At 43.6% G+C, this 25,110-nt stretch overlaps 1 protein-coding gene across 1 annotated transcript; it reads right to left on the bottom strand.

The window, feature by feature from the left end:
- Position 1: 1 nt before the first annotated feature.
- On the bottom strand, positions 2-23,524 carry LOC136579011 (serpin B4-like). The gene is made up of 8 exons (XM_066579256.1): positions 23,440-23,524; positions 17,218-17,391; positions 16,053-16,142; positions 11,300-11,437; positions 6,720-6,831; positions 4,775-4,917; positions 2,470-2,625; positions 2-705 (listed from the first exon to the last, which is right to left on the bottom strand). The coding sequence occupies exons 2-8, from the start codon at positions 17,383-17,385 to the stop codon at positions 304-306; spliced, it is 1,209 nt and encodes a 402-aa protein (XP_066435353.1). The 5' UTR covers positions 17,386-17,391; positions 23,440-23,524; the 3' UTR covers positions 2-303.
- Positions 23,525-25,110: the final 1,586 nt, after the last annotated feature.

Raw genomic sequence — 25,110 nt, 5'->3', positions numbered from 1 at the left:
AGAAAGAGATGTTTACCTTTATTGAAATAAACCTGTTGACCTTGTGCATTATCCTGATACTAGGATAGATTTGGAACTATTACAGAGTGAATTTTTTACTTTTTAAAGCTGTTTTAAGATTTTCCAAGTATTTAACAATTCACAAACAAGAAAAAAGAAAGAACAGGTAGGGGGGGGGGGGTAATCGGGGGGTGTCTGGAGCTGGGAAGAAGGCAGCCATGTTTTTCTAATACTCTACAACCCCTTTAAATGCAGGCACTGATTTAAAGCTATGTCTATCATTCTTTTACAATTTATGTATATTTACGGAGAATAAACCGCAGCATGAAAAATAATCACACCTGTACTAATATTTATGATTATGACCAAAAATGGGTGATCAGCTACAATTTTTCTGGGCAGCATTGCAGACTTTGGGACGATGACTACAGCCGTTGCAGCAGCAGCTTCGGTTCCTTCTTCATTAACCTCAATAACGCATTTATGAACGATCTTGGACACATATTGGCCAACGTCGGATATACCAGATAGATTTGCCTTCTGTTGGCTAAAAGCATCCACCATCCCCATGTTCTTTAAGCTTTGATCTAAATTGTAGCTTTTCTCCATCTTGAAACGTGGAATTTGTAATTCTACTTTCTCTAATGCCATATTTTTTGTGCTTGTCCAGCTCATTAAAGCTTCATCTGTGATTTGGTCTTCAACCTAAAGCAAAAAAAAAAAATAGTTTTGCAATACTATTCAATGAAAGGCCTTGAATATGAATGTGTGAGTCCATGTTAATTAGGGCCAACATCACATGGGTGAAAGCACACTTACATGTGCATTTGTATGATGGGCATTGCATATTTGCCTGAGCCTGTTTTACTGTACTCTTTGCACACAAAACCATTCTCTCATTCATTGACTTGGAAATTAAGTTAATTAGTTCAATTAGTGCTATTCTTATGTGCAGGATAATAGAGCAGGCTGAGTATTTTTTCGTGCAAACAAAATATATCTGCAAAATACTCTTATGTGAATGAACTGATTGAAATCAATGGGTTCTGTTCACTGCATATTATGCACATGCAGAACACTGTGCAAATATGTTCCTGTGAATCCGTCCTAAGGCGAGGAAGTTAACACCTTGACAGCCGACACCCACAACAGCTGGGATCAGAGATAACTCTGATCACAGCTGTTAATTAAACTTTCAAATGCTGCTGTCAGTCCTGGCATTTAAATGTCCAGATCGATTGGGATTTAAATGTCCCAAACAGTCTGTGCAGAGACATATCATGGCTGGAAGCAATCTTCATGCCAGACAAGATCCGGATAGAAAAAAAAAGTGAAAACAGACAACCATAATTAGAGCTTTGATCATTGGAGGTAATTGCAGCTTAATCACTGTATAGAACTGGTATCCATTATAGGTTTCTACATTATAGGTGACTACATTACTTAGAAGTATACTAGACTGAACCAGATATGTTGTCCTCACTGTGTCTATGCGTATGCTTAACTCTTGCACCTGGGCCCATGAGCACTGTCCCCATCAGCTGCATGGTGGCATGGCCACACAGTTCCTGGGCTCTTGGTTGGGATGACACCGCACTCAGTCACTCAGATACATCCTCAGCATCTCTGATGCAGCAGAGGAGACTTTCGTACTGGAGCAACAAAGAGCTGAGGATGAATACTCCTCCTGTACTGTCCACTGCCACCAATGAGAACTTCAGGGAGGGAAGAAGAGAGAGCTAATGGTCGGTCGGTTTAGCCCCCTTAGAGACTTCTGTTACATGCCGCTGCTTTTCCCTCCTCTTCAGCTCAGCAGTCAGGGGAGCAGAGAATATCTGCATCCAGCAATAAAAGGAAGTGTATTTGTCTTTTAGGGATTAATCACATGCTCATTTTTTTTTCCGTCCCATTTTGCGGCCATTAAAATCGTGATCCCCTCCCCGCACTGTCGGGATCCCTGCAAGTTGATGCGAAAAACTAAAAGACTTACCCTATTTTTCTTGCACATAGAAAAACTATCTTTCCGCTTTTTTTTTTTTCAAACTCGTGTGCAATAGCACAGAATTTGAATAGTCAAAAAAAAAAAACCCCAATTCATGTGCCGATACACTATGTTGTGGCGAGCATATTAGCACATGCGCCAGTTTGTTTAAGCCCTTAATATATAAAAATCTATAATGTGTATAGCTTTGTGTGTGCATAGACTTCTGCTCCAAATACACAGACTTCCTATCTAGTGGCCGGCGCTGGTAACTGCAGGCACGGCCGATCAACTATAGGTCATCAATAGTATTTATGACTGGAAAACCCCTTTAAGAAATGTTCCAAGGAAATATGTGTAGGTAAATATAATAAAAATATTAAATTATTTACACATTTTCTATTAAATAAAATAGTTTTAACCAACATAAAAGTAGTCAAAAACAAAAAATGAATAGATTTCTTTTTTCCCATAACACAACTTCTCACCTTTTGTAGGCCATCAGTTTCATTAGGGAGAATCATGAACATAGATAGATCATTGGCTTCATAGGGTAGTTCAATAATGAGGGCATTAATCTCATCTATTGCACCGACATTAAACTTTTCAGTTTGGCTCATCATTGGAACTGACTTTTGTGAATCCTGGAAACAAATGCAGACACTTGTTAGCAAATAAATGTAGAAGAAATGCTGTTCTGTCAGTGGAGATCCAAAACCTTTATTATCTTAAGTGCACATAAAAGATCAAATGTCGCTCAGGACTAGAGATGAGCGAACGTACTCGGATAAGCACTACTCGTCCGAGTAATGTGCCTTATCCGAGTACCGCTGTACTCGTGCTGAAAGATTCGGGGCGCTCCGCTGCTGACAGGTGAGTCGCAGCGGGGAGCGGGGCAGAGCGGGCGGGAGAGAAGGAGAGAAAGATCTCCCCTCCGTTCCTCCCGGCTCTCCCCTGCAGCTCCCCGCTCCGCAGCGCGTCCCGAATCTTTCAGCACGAGTACAGCGGTACTTGGATAAGGCACATTACTCGGACGAGTAGTGCTTATCCGAGTACGTTCGCTCATCTCTACTCAGGACGCGTTTCAACTCTACATTTATTCTGCATGTATAGCCGCTGCGGACTGAGCAGCGAAGCCGTCTGAACGGGATTACAAACTCGACACGGAGGTGGAGGCAGCACATACAGGAGCGGGTGAGCTATCTCACAAAAAACTTGTTAGCAAGTGTAACTCTTTATAATAAAGGCCTATGGTAGGAATATAAAACTACTAAGAGCAAATAAGTAAAAAAAATCCAATAAATGTATGTATGGCCGAGATAGTAACAACCTGCTAGTAATTGATACGTTATACTGGAAATCCATCAGATAATACTAAACTAAAACATAAGGTCCTTCTAGACGAGCAGATTATCGTTTAAACGAGTGAATGAGCAAGTGATGTCATTGCTAGCTCGTTATACAGGCGGACACATCGTAGGTGGAGAAATCAGGCCGTTCACATTCGCTGTATGAGTGAGAATGACTAAATGATCCCTGTTTAGATGGAACGATAAGTGAACGAGCCAATGATGATTTTTATGCCTGTATAAAGTGAATTAACGAGCGAAACGCGAACAATTATTGTTCATCGTTTGGCCATTGGCTTATGTTTGAACGATTTTTTTGAACAAATCGTTCCATCTAAAAGCACCTTACGCCTCTGAGAATGAACCTCCTAAATCCATAGCTGTCACAGAAATTCCATTCTGAGTCTTGTACCTGTTGTAATGTTTATATTTGTACTATTTATTTAGCATTATACCCAAGATTTAATATTGGTTTTAATCAGGGTTCTCAGATCCTTTCCTGCCAGGGCCTTGCCAACCAGAACACCCCGTATTGATACCCGGGCCCGAACAATGATGAATGACTATAGTAAAATCTACAATTGATCTTAATGTACAGTATTTTTTATTTGTGTCCTGAACCCTGTGTAACATTAAAACAAGCATCAATGGATTCAAGAATGATGCTTTATCAATGACTGCAGCAGCCAGAGAAAGGCCTTTGTGGTATATGATCATTTCTGTGAAAACTACCCCCCACTTGGGTCTTGCCAACAACCGGTGGGCGCCTGAGCAGTGAAACACAACATACTTTTAAGGAAAAGCACATGTCTAAACATACATAGTGAGTGCGTTACACATGCGCCTCCTTTTAATGCATGCCATGTTCTTGTTTTTGTAGCAATTGTTTGACATTGAAAGCTTCCATTCAAATTGCAACTCGACCGATCAACTAATAATCTTCCAAGAAAACCAATCTGATTTCAGTTGTGCTAAATTTCAAAACCATCTGCACGCCTCGCCTTTTGATCTATGCTACTATGAAGTACCTTCCTGTTCTGTACTGCTGATTGTATAAATGTTATCTATAAATGTGAACTTGTACTTGTTTATCTTTTTGAAACGGTGTGGAAAATAAGATGCAGCCAGAGGCCGCTCCTTGGGAACAAAGTAGAGATGAGTGAGAGCCCAAATGCTCGGGTCCGCGTTATTCCAGCCGAGCTTTTCATAAAATTTGAGAGCTCTACTCGAGTAACGAACCCCATTGACTACAATGGGAGACTCGAGCATTTTTGTATGTGGGACGCCGGGTCTCTCTCCCCCTCCCCATCCTTCTACCCCTCTCCCTCCCTCTCCCTCTCTCTCTCTCCAGATAAATCGATTATCTAGTGTGTACAGCCAGATTTAGATGGCCAATGACAACATTTCACCATTTTCTATAGATTTCACGAAGCTGTTTGTTTACCTTTGTTAAATAAAATGGAGCATTTATGGTATTTTTCTCATTAAACTTTTTCTTCCACAGACCCTTAAAATAAACAGCGTTCACTAAGATCAGCGAGGTGGATTTGTCCAATGAATTTTCAGGAAATAGATCTTTAATTTTGCCTATAATAAAAAAAACATAAGTAAGTGATAAACTAGTAGAAAGCCGATCCCAGAGCGGTGAGTACAATCTATATGTGTATATACTTATCGGTCCATGCTTAGGGAAATGATTCAATAGAATTAGTATAATATGAAGGGGTCAGCTATTTTGAATAGACAGAATACTTAGAGTAAGGCTGAATGCAAACTGCTGGGTCGGATTCTGACTGCGAAATCTCACAGTGGAATCAGACCCTGTGCCCCAGCATTGACCTCCACATACCTATCTTGAAGGCTTCTTTCTGCTCTGCGGATGTGCCTGCTGGCGCACCGCCCCACATGCGCGGCGCAGAGAATGACGTGCCGTTACGCCAGCGTTGACACGGATCCGTGGCAACTCGTCGTAGGAAGGAAGGCTTCCATTGACTGGGAGGGGTGGCATATTCTGCAGAGGGACATCGGTACATGCAGTCTGAGGAGAATCTAACGATCCTCTATGTGTATACAGATTTTATTCCTCGGTTCCGCTGAAGTAACCATGACTTCATGAGAATTTTCCGTACGAACAACAGATAAACACCTGTATCAAATTAACTTGGATGAAGCCGTGTACATCAGCTAGTTATATATATATATTTCTTTTTTGGTTATCTATAATTTATGCTGGTAGATAAATCTACATATACATATGCATATACACACACATACATTATATATATATATATATATATATATATATATATATATATATATATATATATATATATATATATATATATATATATGTATGTGTGTGTGTATACCCACACTCAGGGAAATTATTCAATGGAATTAGGAAAAATAGCTATAATGCAAAGGTGTCAACTATTTCAAATAGACAAAATATTGCCCCACTGGTAGGATATACATATATTAGGTCTTGCTCAGAATGGTAGGGCTGTCCACATTCTGCAATTCTATTATTTATCAGCCATCATTTATTTTTATATTCAGTTTGTTTTGTTATGAGGCGAGTTGTCATTTTTACTGGCACCATTTTGGGGGGGGGGGGAGGGAGTAGAAAACAAATTGTAGTTCCTCTATTGTTTTTTGCATGTCTTTTTATATGTGAAGGGATTATTCAGGCAAACATTTTCTCGCAGCTATTAACTGCAAGAAAACGTTACCCAAAAAACGATCCCAATGCAGTCATTTACATGGGCGATTTTTTTTCTCGAGGCAACATTAAATCGCTGGTGATTTTCAGCTGTGATTTTTCCGCATAGCGTCAAAATATAGGCCATGTCTAATGTTTTGATTGAAATCGCAGAAAGCTCCCACAGATTGCTATGGGAGCTGAAAAAAAGGGAGGGGGTGGGAGTTTGCTCCACGTCCGGCGCTCGTTGCAGAGACAGCTGGTTTCTATTTAGCTATTAAAGCTGAATACAGCCATTCTGCCGACCGCCGCTGCGGAGTTCATTCATGCAATGCGGCCGTGTGAATGGATGAAAAAACACTAATTCCCAAAAGGAATTAGATCGCAGCAATGCTGTGTTGCTGTGATTTCTTCACGCAATGTGTTTTGCGTGAAAACACAATGCTCATGTGAAGGAGGCCTACGGCTGGCTTTACATGGGCGTAATCATACTTACAGGCATATTTGCACGATGGGCGTTGCGTTTTTGTGCATCTGTGTGTATTTTACTGCATTTTTTTGGCTCTGTACAATTACAGTACCAAATTTGTATACTTTCTCATGTTTTAGTACTTTTGTTGTATAAAAGCATTTTTTATGGAAAAGCAACATGTGATGAAGCGCGCTGCGGTATAACGGTAACCCGTACTATTCGTCTTCTCTTCCACCCACGAGTTTATTTCTTGCCGTGTTTTGTCTTCTCCAAAATCAACAGTTTTCACCTTTGCCTGATAAAACTCCTCCGCAGATCTCACATATTCCTGGAGAGAAGAAGACATCAGGATTAATAACTAATATTAATAACGCAGTTTTCGTGCGATGCAACTTTTACCGCAGAAAATCTTACTGTTTCCCCTAAAATAACCCCTGGCTACATTAAAGAAAAAAGAGAAAAACACAATACATCACCTAAGAGTCGCTGTCCGCTCCACTGCACTTCTCCTCCAGTAGTTCCCTGGCACTTGTTTGAGGTTTTTGGGCAGCGCTTCCTGGTGTGGTGTTTCAAAATCCTGCCTCCAGTTAGCGCTGGCTCTGATTGGTCCTCAAGTGCTGCAGCTCAGCCAATCACTGCAGTGCTCGATGAACCAATCACAGGCAAAGTACAGTAAGACACACACTTGTGCATGCAAATATGCAACACAATGCGCATGTGGATGAGCTTACACCCGTGTAATATGGCTGTGATTGGTTCATCGAGCGCTGCAGTGACTGGCTAAGCCGCGGCGCTCGAGAACCAATCAGAGCCAGCGTTTCCTGCAGGCGGGATCTTTGAACTCCCTGGCAAGGAAGCATCGGCTGAAGACTACAAGCAGGTGCCACTGAACTACCAGAGGAGAAGTGTGGCGGAGCAGAAAGCTAGGTAATGTATTGTTTTTTTTTTTTTATGTAGCCAGGGGTTATTTTAGGGCAAACAGTAGGACTTCCTACTATAAAAGTTGCAGCGGAGTGCACGAAAACCGCGATTTTGAGCGATGTGATGCAACACAAAGGAAGGCTCCATAGGAAAACATGGGCAACAAAACATAGCAAATCATGGCAATATTTAGCATGCTGCGATTTTTCTCTTTCGCAATTTAGCAGCCTACAAAACCTCGCTAATGTGAAGGAACCCATTGGAAAGCATGGGCTTCAGATACTTATGTTTGTAGCACTGCTGCATCATGATAATATTACGCGATTTTGTCGCCCGTGTGAAAGCGGACATAATTTTTTCGCCACATATTGTATTTCATTTAGGTGGTAAAAATAGACCAATAGAATGTGTGTATATTTATTAAAAGCACCAAAACGGGAAAAATTTTGAAAAAAATTAAATTTTTTCACACTTTCAACTGCAATATGTCAAATATGTGCAAACATACTGTACAGATTTTTGATGAGATATAGATTTCCATCTGTTTACTTTATTCTGGAAGCACATTTGAAAAACTTTTTTTTTTTTAACCATTTACCTCATTTTAAAAAATAACCTCATTTTTTGGGGGGTATTTCTTGACTTCAGCGGCAGGGATGGGATGTAAAAAGTGGCGCTCTGTAAGGCTTCGTACGCTTGCTGAGGTGCAGCGGTCTCAAACAGAAGGCGCTCAACAAGCTTCTCGTGAAACTGCAGGAAGGCGAGCCTTCCCAGAGCTTCTGTTACGGTGTACTACCCTCACCGAAGGGACAAAAGGTTTCAATAATGACTTATGAAAAGCCCCAAGAACCCTCCATGTAGCTGGCAAATCAGGTTCATAAGCAAACGGATTTACTGATTTACATGATGACAAAGGGACCCACATAACGCGGCACGAGTTTCAAAGACGGAACCTTCAATTTGAGATTTCTAGAAGACAAATATACCTTCTGTCCCATCCTGTGAGGTTCAGATACTGACAGACTCCTCCCACTACGCAACTGTATATGAGCCCCCGTTGCTTCGGGGTTCTTCTGTACTTCTTTCCATACCCCCTGCAGCGCATCTGTGGCGACATTAGCTGCAGCACAGGCCGACGGAGTAGAAATAGCTGTAGGAAGCGAGGATGCTGACCATATACGCAAAAGAATGGAGATACCCCAGTGGAAGAACAAGTACGGTTGTTTACTGCAAACTCTGCCAACGGCAGGAATTCTGCCCACTGATGAGCCTTTTCGCTAGCAAACAACCGTAAATATTGCACTAAATCCTGGTTCTTCCGCTCAGTCTGACCATTAGTTTGCGGGTGGAATGCTGATGAGAAGGAAAGCGACGTTCCCAGGTTTCTACAGAAGGTTCGCCAAAATTGCGCAACAAACTGAACACCGTGATCAGATACGATGTTCTCGGGAACCCCATGTAGCTTCTTTAATGCCACGAAATGTGCCATCTTTGAGAAACGGTCTACAACAACTAGGATGGTGATCGGTGATAAAATCTATGGATAAATGCGACCACAGACGAAAAGGCACCTGTAATGGTCTGAGAGGCCCCTCCGGCCGCCGCCTGTGACTTTTACAGCGGGCACAGACAGAGCATCCCTTAACATAGTTGTGGATCTCCCGAGACATGCCTGGCCACCAGTAGTGTCCAGTACAAAGATCTAGAGTCCCCTGAGCCCCTGGATAGCCTGCAAGAACAGATGAGTGAGACTCTTCAATGACTCTGAGACGCAAGGTCTCTGGCACAAAGCATCTGCCCACTTCCGCAAGAAGAACACACATGGACTATACCCAGGTCTCCCGCTGACTTCCTGAGACAATACAGTCCACCTCAGACGCATTGACCTCAATAAAGAACGGTCGCCACACGTCAGGCTGTACTAGCACCCAGGCAGCAGTAAACGCCCTTTTGAGATGACTAATAGCCTCTAGGGCCTCAGTGGACCATCTTACCAAGTTGGCACCCCTCTTGGTAAGATCGGTCAGGGGATGAGCAATAACAGAATAATTCCTAATGAATCTAGAAATTTGCGATACCTAAAAATCGCTGGAGAACTTTCAGGTTATCTGGTCTGACCCATTGGGAGATTGCTGCCACTTTATCAGACTCCATTTGAATCTCTGTGGGTGAAATCACATAACCAAGGAAAGACACTTGTTTAGTACCAAAAACGCATTTCTCCAACCTGACAAAAAGTTGGTACTCACGCAAACGGGTCAGAACCAGCTCAGGTGCCGCACATGAGAGTCCCAGTCTGGGGAGTACACCAGAATGTCATCGAGATATATGACCAAAAATACCCCCAGGAAGTCGTGGAAGACCGCGTTCATAAATCCCTGGAACACAGCGGGGGCATTACAAAGTCCAAAGGGTATGACCAGACATTCAAAATGTCCGAACAAGGTGTTGAATGTGGTCTTCCACTCATCTCCCTTTCGGATGCGAATTAAATTGTAAGCCCCCCCTTAAGTCCAATTTGGAAAACCATGCACGCCCCCCGCAACACGCCACCCATGCTGGCCGGGCACCCACGTCCCCGGCAGCCGGCCAACAAGCCAGGGGGATACGCCCCGACTGCGGGATCCCGCACATCGCCGCCCCGGGAGTAACAGCAACCGCCGCATGGTAACAGCTTCTTGTTAATTACAGTTAGCGATTTAAATAACGCTGGGCTCACACGGCCGTATGTGGAATCTCCTTGCGGAGGCCCGCAGCAGATCCCAGCTGTGAGCCCGGCTGTGGCGCTGCGTACGGCCGCGTAATGTACTGCGCATAACTGTGCACTCACGCAGATAGTCATGCACAGTACACTTTTTAAAAAATCTCCCGCACTGTCACTTAGCAATGATGCGGGTATCCGCAGCCTGTACACAATGTAGTTGCGTATGGGCTGCGAGTATATTCACGACCATAGAGCACAATTGGCTTTATGTTGTACATATTCGTGGAAAAGAGAACATGCTGCGTTCTGTTTTCTGCGAGTGCATTACGTAATTCCGACCTGCTAATTTGGGCGGAATTGTGTAATCCAATGCATTTGAATGATCCATGTGTTACCGCTGATCAAATGCATGCGGAATCCGCAATTTCAATGCAGTCGTGTAGATCGCTACCTTTTTATCATGTGACCGTGGACTGCTCAACGAGGTCACCGGTCACTGATCCTGGCTCTCGGCTACCCTTAACAGCTGGGAGCAAGGAGATTTTACATTTCCTGGGTCCTCCCTGGCTCCTGCGCATGTGTTTTCAGCATTTTTCCAGCGGATGCATGTGCAGAAATCGAGGAAGGTTCGTGGAGGATGACCACGTTGGGGTTCAAGTGCAGAGGCCTCTTGTAAGACGTGTAATCTCCCCTTAGCGATCGCATCGGTGAGGGGAGATTAAACTTCAACTTTTTTTAAACTTTTAAGTGATAGCTATTATCCATTGCATAGTGGCGATCACATGAACAGGAACCGCTCACCGTGTTCCTCAGTCATTACTCCAGGCTCTCAGCTACCGATCCGTGAGGGAAGATGAAACTAGTTTTCTTTAACTTATTTTTACAGTTTTATGCAATCGCTGTTATCCATTGGATAACTACAATCATGTGACCAGGAGCTGCTCACCGCAGCCCCCCCATTACAGCTCCAGGGAGCAGGGAGCTGTCAACTGCACAGACCCAGGGGCTTTATTCTACAGTGAGGCCGTGTGGAATAGAGCCCACTTAGTGAGGCTGCCAAAAGGCGTATCGGCAGTTACTAAGGGGTTAATAATGGCTAGCATAAAACACTAATACTCCTAGACACAAATACAAGGCATCCAGTAAATACTGTAAGTTATAGAAAATGTACCTCTGAAATAGGAAAATTTAGCTGCGCAAATACCGCATTGGCAATCTTGAGTACAGCGCCGGCCCTTTCGGATTGTAACAGCTGTAACAGCGCTTGGAACTTCTTATGCACTTCAGCAACCTGATTATTTTCAATTTTCTGGTAAGAAAAGTAGAGCATATCAAATTAGTAGAAATATGATAATTATTACTAATAATAATAATGTAAGGCTGGGTTCACATCTGTTGTGCGAAGCTGGTGATATGGGTGAGGAAGGGGGTTCTTTACTGTAAGAGCAGTGAGACTATGGAACTATGGATTATTCTGATTGCCAGATTGGAGTCAGGAAGGAATTTTTAAATTTCCCTTAAATTGGCTTCTACCTCATTGAGGTTTTTTCTTGCCTTCCTCTGGATCAACATTGGGGGTAATAGGTTGAACTGGATAGACATATGCCTTTTTCGGTCTTACATACTATGTTACTATGTAAGGGAAGAGGACATAAAAATAAGAAAATGAAAGAAATATAATGGACAGAGAGAGAAAAGAATGGAAAAAGTACAAGGATGGGGGGAGTGGGATAGAAGAAAATGTGATGAAGGGTGGTGGATATTAAACAATAAATATTTAAAGATGTGTAGTGGAGCAATTAAATGATTATAAATGGGAGTGTATGTATGTATGGAGTATTACAAATGGAGTATTATAACTGGAGTGTAAAAATCAGTTTGGTGTGTATATGTGGATATGTAGAGTCCACATAGCTTTTGTGGTAACCGACGGTACACAGTTTACTCAATGCTGGTAACGGGAGTAAAATACACAGTTCACACTTGGCAGATTTTAGTCGAGAATTAACTTTCACAGTAATTCCGAGGGTAAGTGTTGCGTCCTAAGAACGTGCAACCTCAATAACATAAATCAAAGGCACAACTGTGCAAAAAAAATACAAACTAAATGGGGGAATACTCTCCCTATAATCCCCTATCCCGGGAGGGGACCCTGCCTGCTCAGCAGACCGACTGCGCTGATAAGTGCGAGCCTGCAATCGTGCCTGGGCCTCTGACCAGTCCCTATCTGGGAGCCCTAGCACAAAACAAAAAGAGAAACAAAACCAAACCAAACAGTAAAGAACTTAGCTTATCCAGCAGAGCTTCCACCACTCTGTGTTGCTCCGTCGCTGTCCAACATAGAACTGAGGTGAATCATTGACCAGCATAGGAGTGGCAGTTAGCACTGCTTAAATAGGAGCAGAGCTACTTAGCACCAGGTGCTGACTGACATCAATCTGGCAACCACCACACCTCTCAGCTCCAGGAGAGGTAGGAATGCTGCTAAACCCTGGTTTGGCCTGAAAGCAAGTTGGGAACCTCAGAACGGCTGCAACAGTAAGAATATCACTCAAAATTATTTTAACTCTCGCTCTCACTGTTAGCAAACATGAGCCCACCAATCTCAGTTATCTGGAGGTTTCCTCCAGGGAGTTATTTGTAGAAGTATGGGGGTGACTAAACTAGACTGACTGAACTGAGCTTCCTCTGACTCTTGATAATTTCAGAGGTTAAAACTCACAGTTGTGAAGACTTTGTTTAGTTCCTCTTCCTGTTTTCTGTGGCTTATTCTTGGTGTTTTTTACCTGCTTGTACCCTCTGTCCAGGTAAGGGTCTTCTGCAGCTCGGCAGACCTCCTCTCCCCATCACCTCCATACCATCACCTCTCTGACTCCTCCTTCACTTCCTGCTGTCTTTCCTGCACTTTTCTCTCTTTCCCTGACTCACTTCCTGCCTCGCCCTGCTCATTTTCCCAGGCTTGCCTCAACTCCTCCACCTCTACCAATTAGGAATTTATTGGCAAGCAGCCGATCCGAAGTGAGACGTTGCCGGGCAGAATAGCTGTAGCCCGTGATTTATGGGCAAGGACTTTGTAACTATTTGACGACACTGTAGTGCCCTCTGGGTTACTATATATGACCAAATGACATTGCTGGGATGAGGTGTATGTGTGTGACTCTCCAGTCAGAGGTACGGGTAGCTGGAATAGGGAGGGAAAGAAATATATAACTATGTGGTGCAACAAAAGGCTATAGCTGTATAAGTGTGTGCAAAGACATATGGTAAGAGGGGGAAGGCAAGGACTAATTGGGACTACAATGACGAAGGTATACATGAACACTGAACATGAATTATTTTTTGGTTCCCATAGAATTCATGTTTTTGTTTCAGGAAACTTCAAATCTCTTTTCCAGCCGGCGGTGAGGATGGGGACTGCAGGCTTGGATATAGGCTTAAATCAGACATATATGTTGCTTTTAGCAAACTCGTCACACACTGGACAAATGTTTTCACTAGTTTCTAATTTGTATATTTAAAGTGCAGAGGTGTAACTAGAAGCACTTGGGCCCCAATGTAAAACCTGTAACAGGGCCCCCAACTATAATGCTTTATTCATAGTACTGGGCTCCCTATATGGAGAAGAGAGGCCTTATGGGCCCCTTAAAGCTCCTGTGCCCGGGTGCAACCACACCCCCTATTTATAACACAGGTGTTTTCTTATATAATAGAGGGGTATTTGGGCCCCTAGGGCTCCAGAACCTGGTAGAAACTGCTACCCTTCCACCCCCTACAACTGCGCCCCTGCTGGAGTGAAAATCACTGACATTTATTATCACAACCAAACCTGGGTAACAGCTGGAGGACATAAACCTTTTATTATACCAAAGGCTCTTTGTCACTACAGTATGTAATTTGCCTATTTTCAGTATTATGTATTCATTGTGAAGGGTTTTATGCCACGGCCATTTGGAAAGTAAGTTCAAAAATACATTTATTTAGCAAATTCCTATTAGCTGCTGAATTTCCAGGCGTTAATAATACTGATAACTCCTGATATCACACAGATGATTGGGTTATATTTAGAGATGAGCGAGCACCAAAATGCTCGGGTGCTCGTTACTCAGAACGAAATTCCCGCGATGCTCGAGGGTTCGTTTCGAGTAACGAAACCCATTGAAGTCAATGGGCGACCGGAGCATTTTTGTATTTCGCCGATGCTCGCTAAGGTTTTCATGTGTGAAAATCTGGGCAATTCTACAAAGTGATGGGAACGACACAGAAACGGATAGGGCAGGCGAGGGGCTACATGGTGGGCTGCATCTCAAGTTCCCAGGTCCCACTATTAAGCCACAATACCGGCAAGAGTAGGCCCCCCCCCCCCGCACTGTCAGCATAAAGATCGTTCTCCTCTGCCATAGCTGTAACAGCTGTAGCAGAGAAGAACGATGTTTGCCCATTGAATTCAATGGAGCGGCAATACAGCAGGTTCCACTGAATGCAATGGGCTGCCGGCGATCGCAGGATGAATTGTCGGGAAGGGGTTAAATATATAACCCCTTCCCAGCAATTCATCCAGAAATGTGTTACAATAAAAATATATACCGGCGTATAAGGCGACGGGGCGTATAAGACGACCCCCCAACTGTCACCTTATACGCCGGTAATACAGTGGAGCAAAGAATAAAAAGCATTACTCACTTCTTCAGACGATCTGCGCCGCTCCTGCAAGCTGTCACTCCCTCCTGGTGTTTGCAGGCTCTTGCTCCCTCCTGGTTCCCGGCAGACTATTGCTTTCTCTACGAAAGGCTTTAAATCCCTGCCTCCAGAAACACATGTGCCTTCAGCCAATCACAACCAATGACAATGATGTCATTGAATGGCTGTGATTGGCTGTGGTTCTGGAGGCGGGGATTTCAAGCCTTTCGTAGAGAAAGCAATAGTCTGCCGGGAACCAGGAGGGAGCAAGAGCCTGCAAACATCAGGAGGGAGTGACAGCCTGCAGGAGCGGCGCAGATCGTCTGAAGAAGTGAGTAATGCTTTTTATTCTTTGCTCCACTGTATTACCGGCGTATAAGGTGACAGTTGGGGGGTCGTCTTATACGCCCCATCGCCTTATACGCCGGTATATATTTTTATTTTTACACATTTCTGGATGAATTGCAGGGAAGGGGTTATATATTTAACCCCTTCCCGACAATTCACCCAGCGCACGCCAGCAGCCCATTGCTTTCAATGGAGCGGCTGTATTGCCGCTCCATTGAATTCAATGGGCAAACATCGTTCTTCTCTGTCACAGCTGTTACAGCTGTGGAAGAAAAGAAGGATTTGTCTTCTATATGTTCTCAATGGGGTCGGCGCTGCTGCCGCCGGCCCCATTGAGCGCATATAGAGAAGATTTATGGCCTTTAGAAGGACCGTTGGGGTTCTTGAAGCCTATAATAACTCCTAACACTCTCCCTACAGCAGCTCCAACACGATAGCACTTTCCCTGAACTAATGTCAGAATGCATCCGTAGCGAGCTGCGGGAGGGGCAGATTTCAATACTCGGGTGACACCTAATCTCGCCAGCCACTCACTGCAGGGGGGTGGTATAGGGCTTGAACGTTGCAGGGGGAAGTTGTAATGCCTTCCCTGTCTTTCAATTGGCCAGAAAAGCGCGCTAACGTCTCAGAGATGAAAGTGAAAGTAACCCGAACACCGCGTGGTACTCGTTAAGAGTAACGAGCATCCCGAACACCCTAATATTCGCCCGAGCATCAAGCTCGGACGAGTACGTTCGCTCATCTCTAGTTATATTGTATTTGTAAAACTAGAAGAATGAAGGCTCACATTAAAGTGGAACTCCTAATATATCATAATAAATTCCATTAATTTGCAGCCAATTACTAAATAAGCAATGGAAATAGTTCTGTGCATTTTGGTTGACTGAAAGGCACAATACCTCTTCTTTCTTCAGTGTTCCTCCACATAGTTCTCCAGCTCCTCTTTTTTCAGCTTTAAGTTCAGTTTCAGATTCAGACAAGTGAAGAACCTGAAATGTAAACATTAAAAGCCTTGAGTATTTAACACAGAGCACAAGTGGTACCTGCTGTACACAGGGGCGCCATTAGCAGTGATGCCAGTGCGGTAGGCACATGACTGCTGAAGCCAGTGATTGGCCGCAGGGCTCATGTATCATTTTCTGGTAGCCTAGCTGATGAGTGGCCATCGGAGCATCTGTGTGGAATCGGAGGGAGATTGACATTGAAGAAAGTAGTATTTTTTTTTAGTTTGGGACTTTTTTTTAACTACTAGACAGCACCCTCTAAGGCTTCATTAATTGCGTCATATAAGGGATTAACAGTGGGGATCAGTGTTTCCACAAATCCCCGATGGTGCAGCGGGAGACCAGCTGTCAGTCACAGCCGGCTCCCACTGCAGATGGCATGGCTTGGCCTCTAAGCCTGTACATGTAAGTTTATATCCTGCGGCTTTAAAGGGGTTGTCTCGCGCCGAAACTGTTTTTTTTTTTCCATAGGCCCCCCGTTCGGCGCAGGACAACCCCAAGGGATGTGTTAAAAAAAACAAAAACATATTACTTACCCGAATCCCCGCTCTGCGACGTCTTCCTTCTTCCTTCTTCTTCCTTCACCAAGATGGCCGCCGGGATCTTCACCCACGATGCACCGCGGGTCCTTTCCCATGGTGCACCGTGGGCTCTGTGCGGTCCATTGCCGATTCCAGCCTCCTGATTGGCTGGAATCGGCACACGTGACAGGGCGGAGCTACGCGATGCGGTGTAGAAGGGGGCGGAGCCAGAATGCCGCTCGTGCCGGACAGAGCAGAAGGGGAGAAGACCGCACAGCGCAAGCGCGTCTAAAAAAGCAAGAAGATATCAGAATTAGATGGATCCATGGAGACGGGGATGCTAGCAACGGAGCAGGTAAGTGAATAACTTCTGTATGGCTCAAAATTTAATGCACGATGTATATTACAAAGTGCATTAATATGGCCATACAGAAGTACTTAACCCCACTTGCTGCCGCGAGACAACCCCTTTAAGTACCAGGCAGCCACTTGAGTTTAGCAGCAGAAAGTATGTATCTAATATTCAAGCATTATCTTACCCTTCGGATTTGTGCGGCTGTATCTCCTCTCGATCCAAGTAGCAGTAATGACAAAGCTAGAGAGGCACCCGGGGGAGCTATCAACCTGTTGTCATTGCTCTCGGATCTCCTTAGCTCATTGAAAAGGTCAATTGCAAACTCATTGATCTTTTTGCTGATGTAATCCATGGTGTCCTGAAGGAAGAACATATCACTTATATCATTACTCTTATTACATAGGCCTTATATGATACATGCTGTATATGATTTGTAGCATCTAGCATGTTGGTGGCATTGTCTGTGCCAATACAAGAGGGATCTTAGGAACTCTGCTCATAGTGGGGCTCATTTGCTATTGACAATTCAACAGTTTTTTGGTGCAAATTGCGCCATGCAGAAAAACGCAGATTTTGAACATCCCCTAAGGGAAGCAGAAACCAAAAATGGCAACAGCACGCAAAATACATTTACTATCAGAGGTCTACATATCTATAATATATACACTAACTACATTAAATAATACCTGGTTCTTGGTACATAATTTAATCAAATTACATTGGCCCATCTACCAACGTCCAGGTGACCGAGCTGTCACCTAAGGGCTCCTTTACATGGTTGTATTTGCGCTTGTAAAATTTAGTTACTCGATACACTGAGGATAGAACCTGTTGATTTCAGTGGGTTCATTTACTTGTGTATTTGGCACCAAAATTCCCCAAAGAAGTCAATGTGGGTGCGCATAGATACGCAAGGAAATGCATGATATGTTGCATAATTCTGCTGGAAAAAAACACATCTGGAGCTCATTAGACTAATTGGCCATTTAAATTGATGCGTCTTTGTTTGCCGTGCGCAAATGAACATGCCTTATAGGCACAAAAGGTACAGTAAAATATACCGATACAAAAAAGCCTTGTTTAGGCTAACTTCATATTGTGAATATGTGATAAGGGGCCGTGAATCCCGCCCCCCATATCGCGCTCCTCACTATGCGATTTCACTGCGGATGCGTGTCAAAACAGTATCACTTCGGGGATGTAGCGATCCTCCGCCGCAGCTGCAAGCGATCGCTCACAGGATAGCTGAGTTTCTCTCATTGTTTTCAATGGGGGACCTCGTATCGCGTTCGACTAGCACACGGAGTGATGCTGCCGCCGGCCCTGTTGTAAACAATGGGAGATGCAATGCGAGGGCATGCATCAAGATAGAGCATCACATCGCGGTGCCATACAGGGAAACAACGCTCTCGTGTATGACCCCATTCACAATGGAGTTCATACTTGAGCGAGATTTGTGCGTCTCGCAAAGCACGAATCTTGCATGATTTAATCGCCCGTGTGAAGGCAGCCTTAGTGTGCAAAAAAGTTGTGCTTAAGCACACGCATACGCTCATGTGGAGGAGCCCTCCGTTTAGACTCCCACTTTTATGCATGTTTCATGTATGTGAGAAATGTACGTGAAAAAAGTATAAAAAACGCATGGAGTTGAATCATATGGTAATGATTTGGAAAGAGTATGTGCGGTATACATTTAGATCCGTTTTGATCTGTTTTTTATATTAACCCCTTAGTGACGGAGCTTTTTTGCTTTTTTCCATTTTTGTTTTTTCCTACTCCCTTTTAAAAAATCGTAGCTCCTTAATTTATCTATCGACGTCGCTGTATGAGGGCTTGTTTTTTGCAGGATGAGTTGTATTTTTCAATGGTGCTATTTATTGTACCATATAATTAAAAAAATTCTTAGCGGAGAGAAATGGAAAAAAAAACGACATTCCACCATCTTTCGGTGCGTCCTGTTTCTACAGCACACAAATTGCAACAAAAACGACCTGATATTTTTATTCTATGGGTCAGTACAATTGCTACGATACCAAACTTGTATAGTATTTTTTTTGCTGTAGTACTTTTATTTATCTTTTTTATAAGATATTTAATTTTTTTCAATTATTTTCTGCGGTCATTTTGTGCACTCAATACCTTTTTTATTTTTCTGTCGACGTAGTTGAGCAAGGGCTCATTTTTTGCGGGATGTCCTGAAGTTTCCGATAGTATCAATTTGGAATACATACGACTTTTTGATCGCTTTTTATTGCGTTTTTTTCTGGGAGACAGGGGTACTGAAAAAGTGTATTTCTGGCGTTCTTTATTTTTTTTTTCAGACGACGTTCACCGTGCGGGAAAAATAATGACAATTATTAAATAACAATTAAAAAAACTTTATTAATTATTTTTTTACATTACTTTATTGATTATTTTTTTACATTACTTTGAAGTCCCCCTGGGGGACTTTAACATGCGATGCTTTGATCGCTCCTGCAGTATGACGTAATGCTATAGCATTACGTCATACTGCTTTTTTACAGGCAGTCTTTCAAGCCACCCTGTGTGGATGGCTTGATAGGCAGTCTGCTAAGGCAGCCCTGGGGCCATTCATTAGGCCCCCGGCTGCCATGACATCTGCACGGCTCCCCCGATCTCACCGCGGGGGGGGGGGGCGTGCGGGGCATTTAAAGGGTTAATAGCCGCAAACGGCCGAGCGCAGCTATTGCCCGCGGGTGTCAGCTGTAATAAACAGCTGATGCCCATGCTGTATGGAGGGAGATAGCGCCGCTACCTCCCTCCATACACGTCCTGCAACAAGGGGTTAAGCTTGTTTTTTTTCCTAATAAAGTTTTAAAGTTCAACGCTTTTTTTTCTTTGATCACAAGAAAACATATAAGTTAAGCATACGTACGCGTACAGTCGTACATTTCCATACGTTTTCCATTGACTGCAATGTTAAAAAAAGTTACTTTTTTAAAGGGAAAGAAAAGCGTAGCAGGCTACACTTTTTGATCCCACAAGAAAATGCATCAAAATCTATGTCTGGCTAAGGGCTCCCACGCACTGGTGATATTTTCTTTCTTGTGCTGCGAGAGCACGAGAAAACTCTCGCAGCGCAAGAAAGAGGCCAGTATAGAACCGGCATATCGCAAGTGGTTTCAATGGGGCCAGCGACAGCAGTGCTAGCCCCATTGAAAGCATAGGGAGAATGACGCGGACTTCTGCCACAGCTTCATGAATGAATAGCTAAAGGCTATGTGTGATTGGCTGAGCGCTCAGCTAATAGCTAAGCAGTAGCTGCTATTGGCTGAGCCCTCAGCCAATCTGCACAACCCTTTCAGGAGGCGGGGATTTTTAAATCCCCGACTGCTGAAAGAGCTTCATAGCAGTGCCGGGGAGCCAGCAGGAGGACGCGGCTGAGCGCAGGAGAGGTGAGTAATAATTTTTTACATTTTTTTCACCACTTATTGATGATTATCGGGGAAGGGCTTATATTTCAAGCCCTTCCCCGATAATCATTCCGCAGGGCTTGGCAGAAAGCAGTGCTTTCAATGGGATCGGCAGCAGTGCCGATCCCATTGAAAGCAATGGAATAGAATGCCGGGGACTTCTGCCACAGCTGTGGCAGAAGTCCCCGGCATTCTCCATCTCTTTTCAATGGGGCTAGCGCTGCTGCCGCTGGCCCCATTGAGAAGAGTGGCGATATGTCGGCATGATGCCGATATCCCGGAGTCATGCCGATTTTTTTTCTCGCACTGCGATGCGAGACTTTACCTTTAGAATCGCATCGCAGTGGAGAAAATATCGCCAGTGGGTGGGAGCCCTAAGGCCGCACAAATCTTGCATGAATATGAACCCCATTCTTTTGAATGGCATCATATACATGAGCTTTCTTTTTTCCCACATCGGTGTGGTGCAGGAAAAATCATGGCATGTCTTATCTTTGGCCATTCTTTCGTAACACATCACCCATTGCTTTCAATAGCATACAAGGTGCACATAAGTGCGATGCAAGGTTTCCCATTTGAGAACAATGGGAAACACTTGCCTATCCTCCGGCGCAGCTACTTACCTAAACTGATGCAAAGCTAATTTCACCCTGCCCGATATTGCACTCGCCTGCGTGAAATTAGCCTAAATGTAATGAAATGAATGCATAATTTGACTATGTTTAACCCATTATAGCCTATGGTTTCATAAAGTACAATGCTTTCGTCCATTTTTTCAGACAAAATCGTGTGCTTTTCAGGGATGAGCATACGCCAGTGTGGACGGCCCCCAACCGTACATCAGCGGTCTCCAGCCCATTGCTCTCTTATCTTTGCATTCTGTAGATCCCAAATTTGTGGCTGACCATACTAATTTAAAGTGAAGTTTCAAGATACAAAAAAAGTTTTCCTATTGTGATTCTTCATTAGCTAGACCTCACAGAACTTATTTTATACTTTCTTTTTGCTTAGTATACAGAATTACAGATAAAACCGAGCCCATCCAGAACAGGTGAGTCAGAAAGCTTGTTCTAAGCGTACATCAATGTCTCACTTGTTATACAAGCCTAACCTGAAATACCTACTAATGGATCATACATAAAAAGTGTATGAAAGCCGACACACCAAGCTCCGCCCACAGCGTGATGGGGTCTGGTTTACTCTTCGAGTTAGGTAGTTCACCAAAAGATAATATACTAATAATTTAGTAAGGAAGTATATGTAACAAGTAGTGTAAGAAGGGCGCTGCGGGTTCCACTTCTGAAGCTCTGGAACAATGGTCTGGTACCTGCAGTAGCCAGAGTAGTGTTAGTCCACACTCCACCAGCACAAGCCAGGATTTATGCTGTCAGATGAGTGTAAGTAAGCACTAGGGGGCACATTTCTAAAGGTTTTTATGCCTGTTTCTGATGTAAGAAGGTCATACATTTTTACGTATTTACACAAAAATGTTCAACTTTTCTGCATTCTGCACCTGCCCAGCCACTTAAAAAAACAAAAAAACGGGTGGGGCTTGTTAGGAGTGGGTGTAGCCATCGAGGGCCAACATATTTATGTATAATTTATGCCACAAATTAGCATAAATTATCCTATTGAAATCAGTGGTTTTGTTTTGTCCCGTTATGCTGCATAATTGGACAAAACCACGTTCGTCTGAATCCGTCTTAAAGGAGGCTTTCTCTGACTGGGGACACGGAAAGATGATCTGTGTAAGAGCTGAGTGGAGAATTCTGTGGCAGATCTCCCCTGTCAGGTAAACCCCATACCCCTATGAGTATACACAGCAACCTTTATTGGGTTCTGTCCTATAGTTTTTCCGCTGAACCCCTCTAGTTTAATTATGATCCCCCGGTACATGAACTATCTGTCCTAGGAGGAATAAAACGGGGAGAGTCGCTTGTAGAAAACAATGTAGGTGCACTTGAAAACCATTTTAAGGGTGCCTTCACGCTTGCGATCGTGATATCACTGCGGTTCTTTTTTACCACGAATGTCAATAGGACTTTCTGATGGTAAAAAAATGCATCGCGGAAAAATTGCGAATCACAAACGTGAAATTTTTCTGCGCTGCATTTTTAACATTTGGAAAGTCCTATTGACATTCGTGCTAAAAAAATGCTGCGAAATCGCAATTGTTGAGGCACCCTAAATTGCACTTCAATCAGCCGCCTCTAAGACCTACAGAATAGGGTCGTGCATTAAAAGAGGCATGGACCTGCGAAACAGAGACCTGGGAGGGTGACTTTTGTCTTGTGTTTTTAAGCTGAAGGTGCTTGCGCAGGTTTTTGTGATTGTAATTGTATTTTTAGGGTTCAGTTAATGCTGCTGATGTCTTTATATAAGTGTCCGAGCATTAGACATTATTTATCCTCTTTATTATCAATTTTAGGCTGGTTTCCCTTCTGTGCAGGAACCTAAAGTCGGAGGTTCTGTCGCAGATCCGGCACAAAATACCGGTAGAAAAAGCATGCAGCACTATTTTTTCAGGCTTAAGCCGTCCAGCTGCTGAAATCAAGCCAAGAACATGTTGTCCACATGAAGTCCAACAGCGCTCAGTCACAAATAATGCAGAGTCCCATACATGTACAGTACTTTACCTACATGATAATGCAGAGGCCGCATAATGCCATACTATACCCCAATACAGTCATATATAGTAATAGAGTCAAGTAGAGCCATAATACACCGAAAACTGTATACTGCCTACATAGTGTCTAAAGAGGACGCTCCCTCAACCTCTGCCAGGTGAATGGAGCCCTATAGATATAGTGAACATGTACGCTGAGAGCTTTCATCAGAGTCTGTGCTAAGAGTACAGCATTACTGGGAATGCAGCCAAAATCTTAGTTTTTGTTACATTTTGTCACATTGCGTCTGTCTAGATCCATGCACTGATAGACAATTTAGCTAAAACAAAAGAAAATGACATTTACCTTCTCTTTCGAAATGTTGCATCCAGAATAATCCAAATGAGTAGGTTGCACAAGGTATAGTCACTTATGCCGCACCCACTGACTGCGCCTGTAGGCTGATTTATATGCAGAAGCAGTAGAGCTCCTATTATTTAACACTTGAGCCTACCTGCACTTTCAGATGACTTCTTAGAATAGGTTGCCGTATGTATTTAAGTAGTGACACCATTTCTAACCACTTTGACTTGTGTATGGCATTTATCACCAGTGCCCCCATTGCATTTCTAATTCTCAGTTTTTGTGAGCTGCTGGATATAAACTACTGCTATGATGTCTCGTATACACTGCACATGGAGAAGATTACATATTGTGGTCCCTATAGCACTCTATCTCTGTATCACTTTAGCTTGCTATAGTGCACACGGAGAAATAATAGCATTATAGAGGACATTATAGAGAAGTACTGAGCAGTGTAGATGAGATTTTAGTAGCTGTAAATCATATAATATTAGCTGTAGCACCGTCTGTGTGACTGTATTTTTTGTCAATAAATAAAAAAACTGTTACAACCTTGTCCTGCTCATTGCTGATAGTCATTGCAATTATATGCCATCTAGTAGAGGTATAACTTGAAGCTCCTGGGCCCCAATGAAAAAACCTGTAACAGGGCCCCCAACTATAGTGCCTTATTCATAGTACTGGGCTCCCTATATGGAGCGGAGAGGCCTTATGGGACCCCCTAAGGCTCCTGGGCCCGGGTGCAACCGCATCCCCTGCATCCCCTATAGTTATGCCACTGCCATGTAGGTAATCCACTAGATAAATATATGAACATTACAAGACTCTCTCCAGCCCTGACAGTTTGCTATAATATATCAGTTACAGAGGACCTGTCATGTCCTCATCTCAGCCAAGATGGCTGCATAACTTTGCAGCTGTGGGCCCACTCGCTCCAATGATATATTTCTTTTGGTTATGCTCACCCACTTGCCCTGTATAGGCTCTTCCTACATTTTACTCACAAAGCTGTGAATGTGTCAAGTGGGAGGTCCCATCCACTCAATATCAATCAAGTCTGATATCACCCATTGATGGCGAGTGGTGGGTGTGCCTCCCATCCATCCAGATTCAGTGGGACAGTCACAGATTTTGGAGACTCTCACTGTCCTGAGAACGAGGAGGACTGTCCTACCCCCACTATAGTTAATTAGCAAAAGTCCATGATGGATTCAGCAGCCCACAGCATGCTATGGAAAAGTGCTTTGTCCTGCACATGAGCGGAAACCAATTGCAATTTTCCACTTGCAGAGGAATAATTGCAGCATGCTCTATTTTTGCATGAATTCTTTGCCAACAGCTTCCATTGAAGTCAATGGAAGCTGTCCGACCCACGGCCCTTCTGCAATTGACATTGCGGAAAGGTCGCGGATTCCGCATCATTGCTATAGCATTACGTCATACTGCATTCTGACAGGCAGCCTATCAAGCCACCGCACTGGGATGGCTTGATAGGCAGTCTCTCAAGGCAGCCCTGGGGCCTTTCAGGAGGCCCCCGGCAGCCATGACACCTGCACGGCTCCCCCGATCTATAGTATGTCTGTAGGAAACCCATTTCTCCACCCATTCCTCTCCGCGTTACCTTTCTACTCACTTCCCTATTTTTTTCTCGGCAACAGGTCCAACTAAAACAAA

The sequence above is a fragment of the Eleutherodactylus coqui genome, chromosome 9 (genome assembly GCF_035609145.1).
Source record: "Eleutherodactylus coqui strain aEleCoq1 chromosome 9, aEleCoq1.hap1, whole genome shotgun sequence".
Taxonomy (NCBI): Eukaryota; Metazoa; Chordata; class Amphibia; order Anura; family Eleutherodactylidae; genus Eleutherodactylus; species Eleutherodactylus coqui.
Note: the sequence above shows the minus strand (reverse complement) of the source record. Positions and strands in the feature narration are given on the sequence as shown.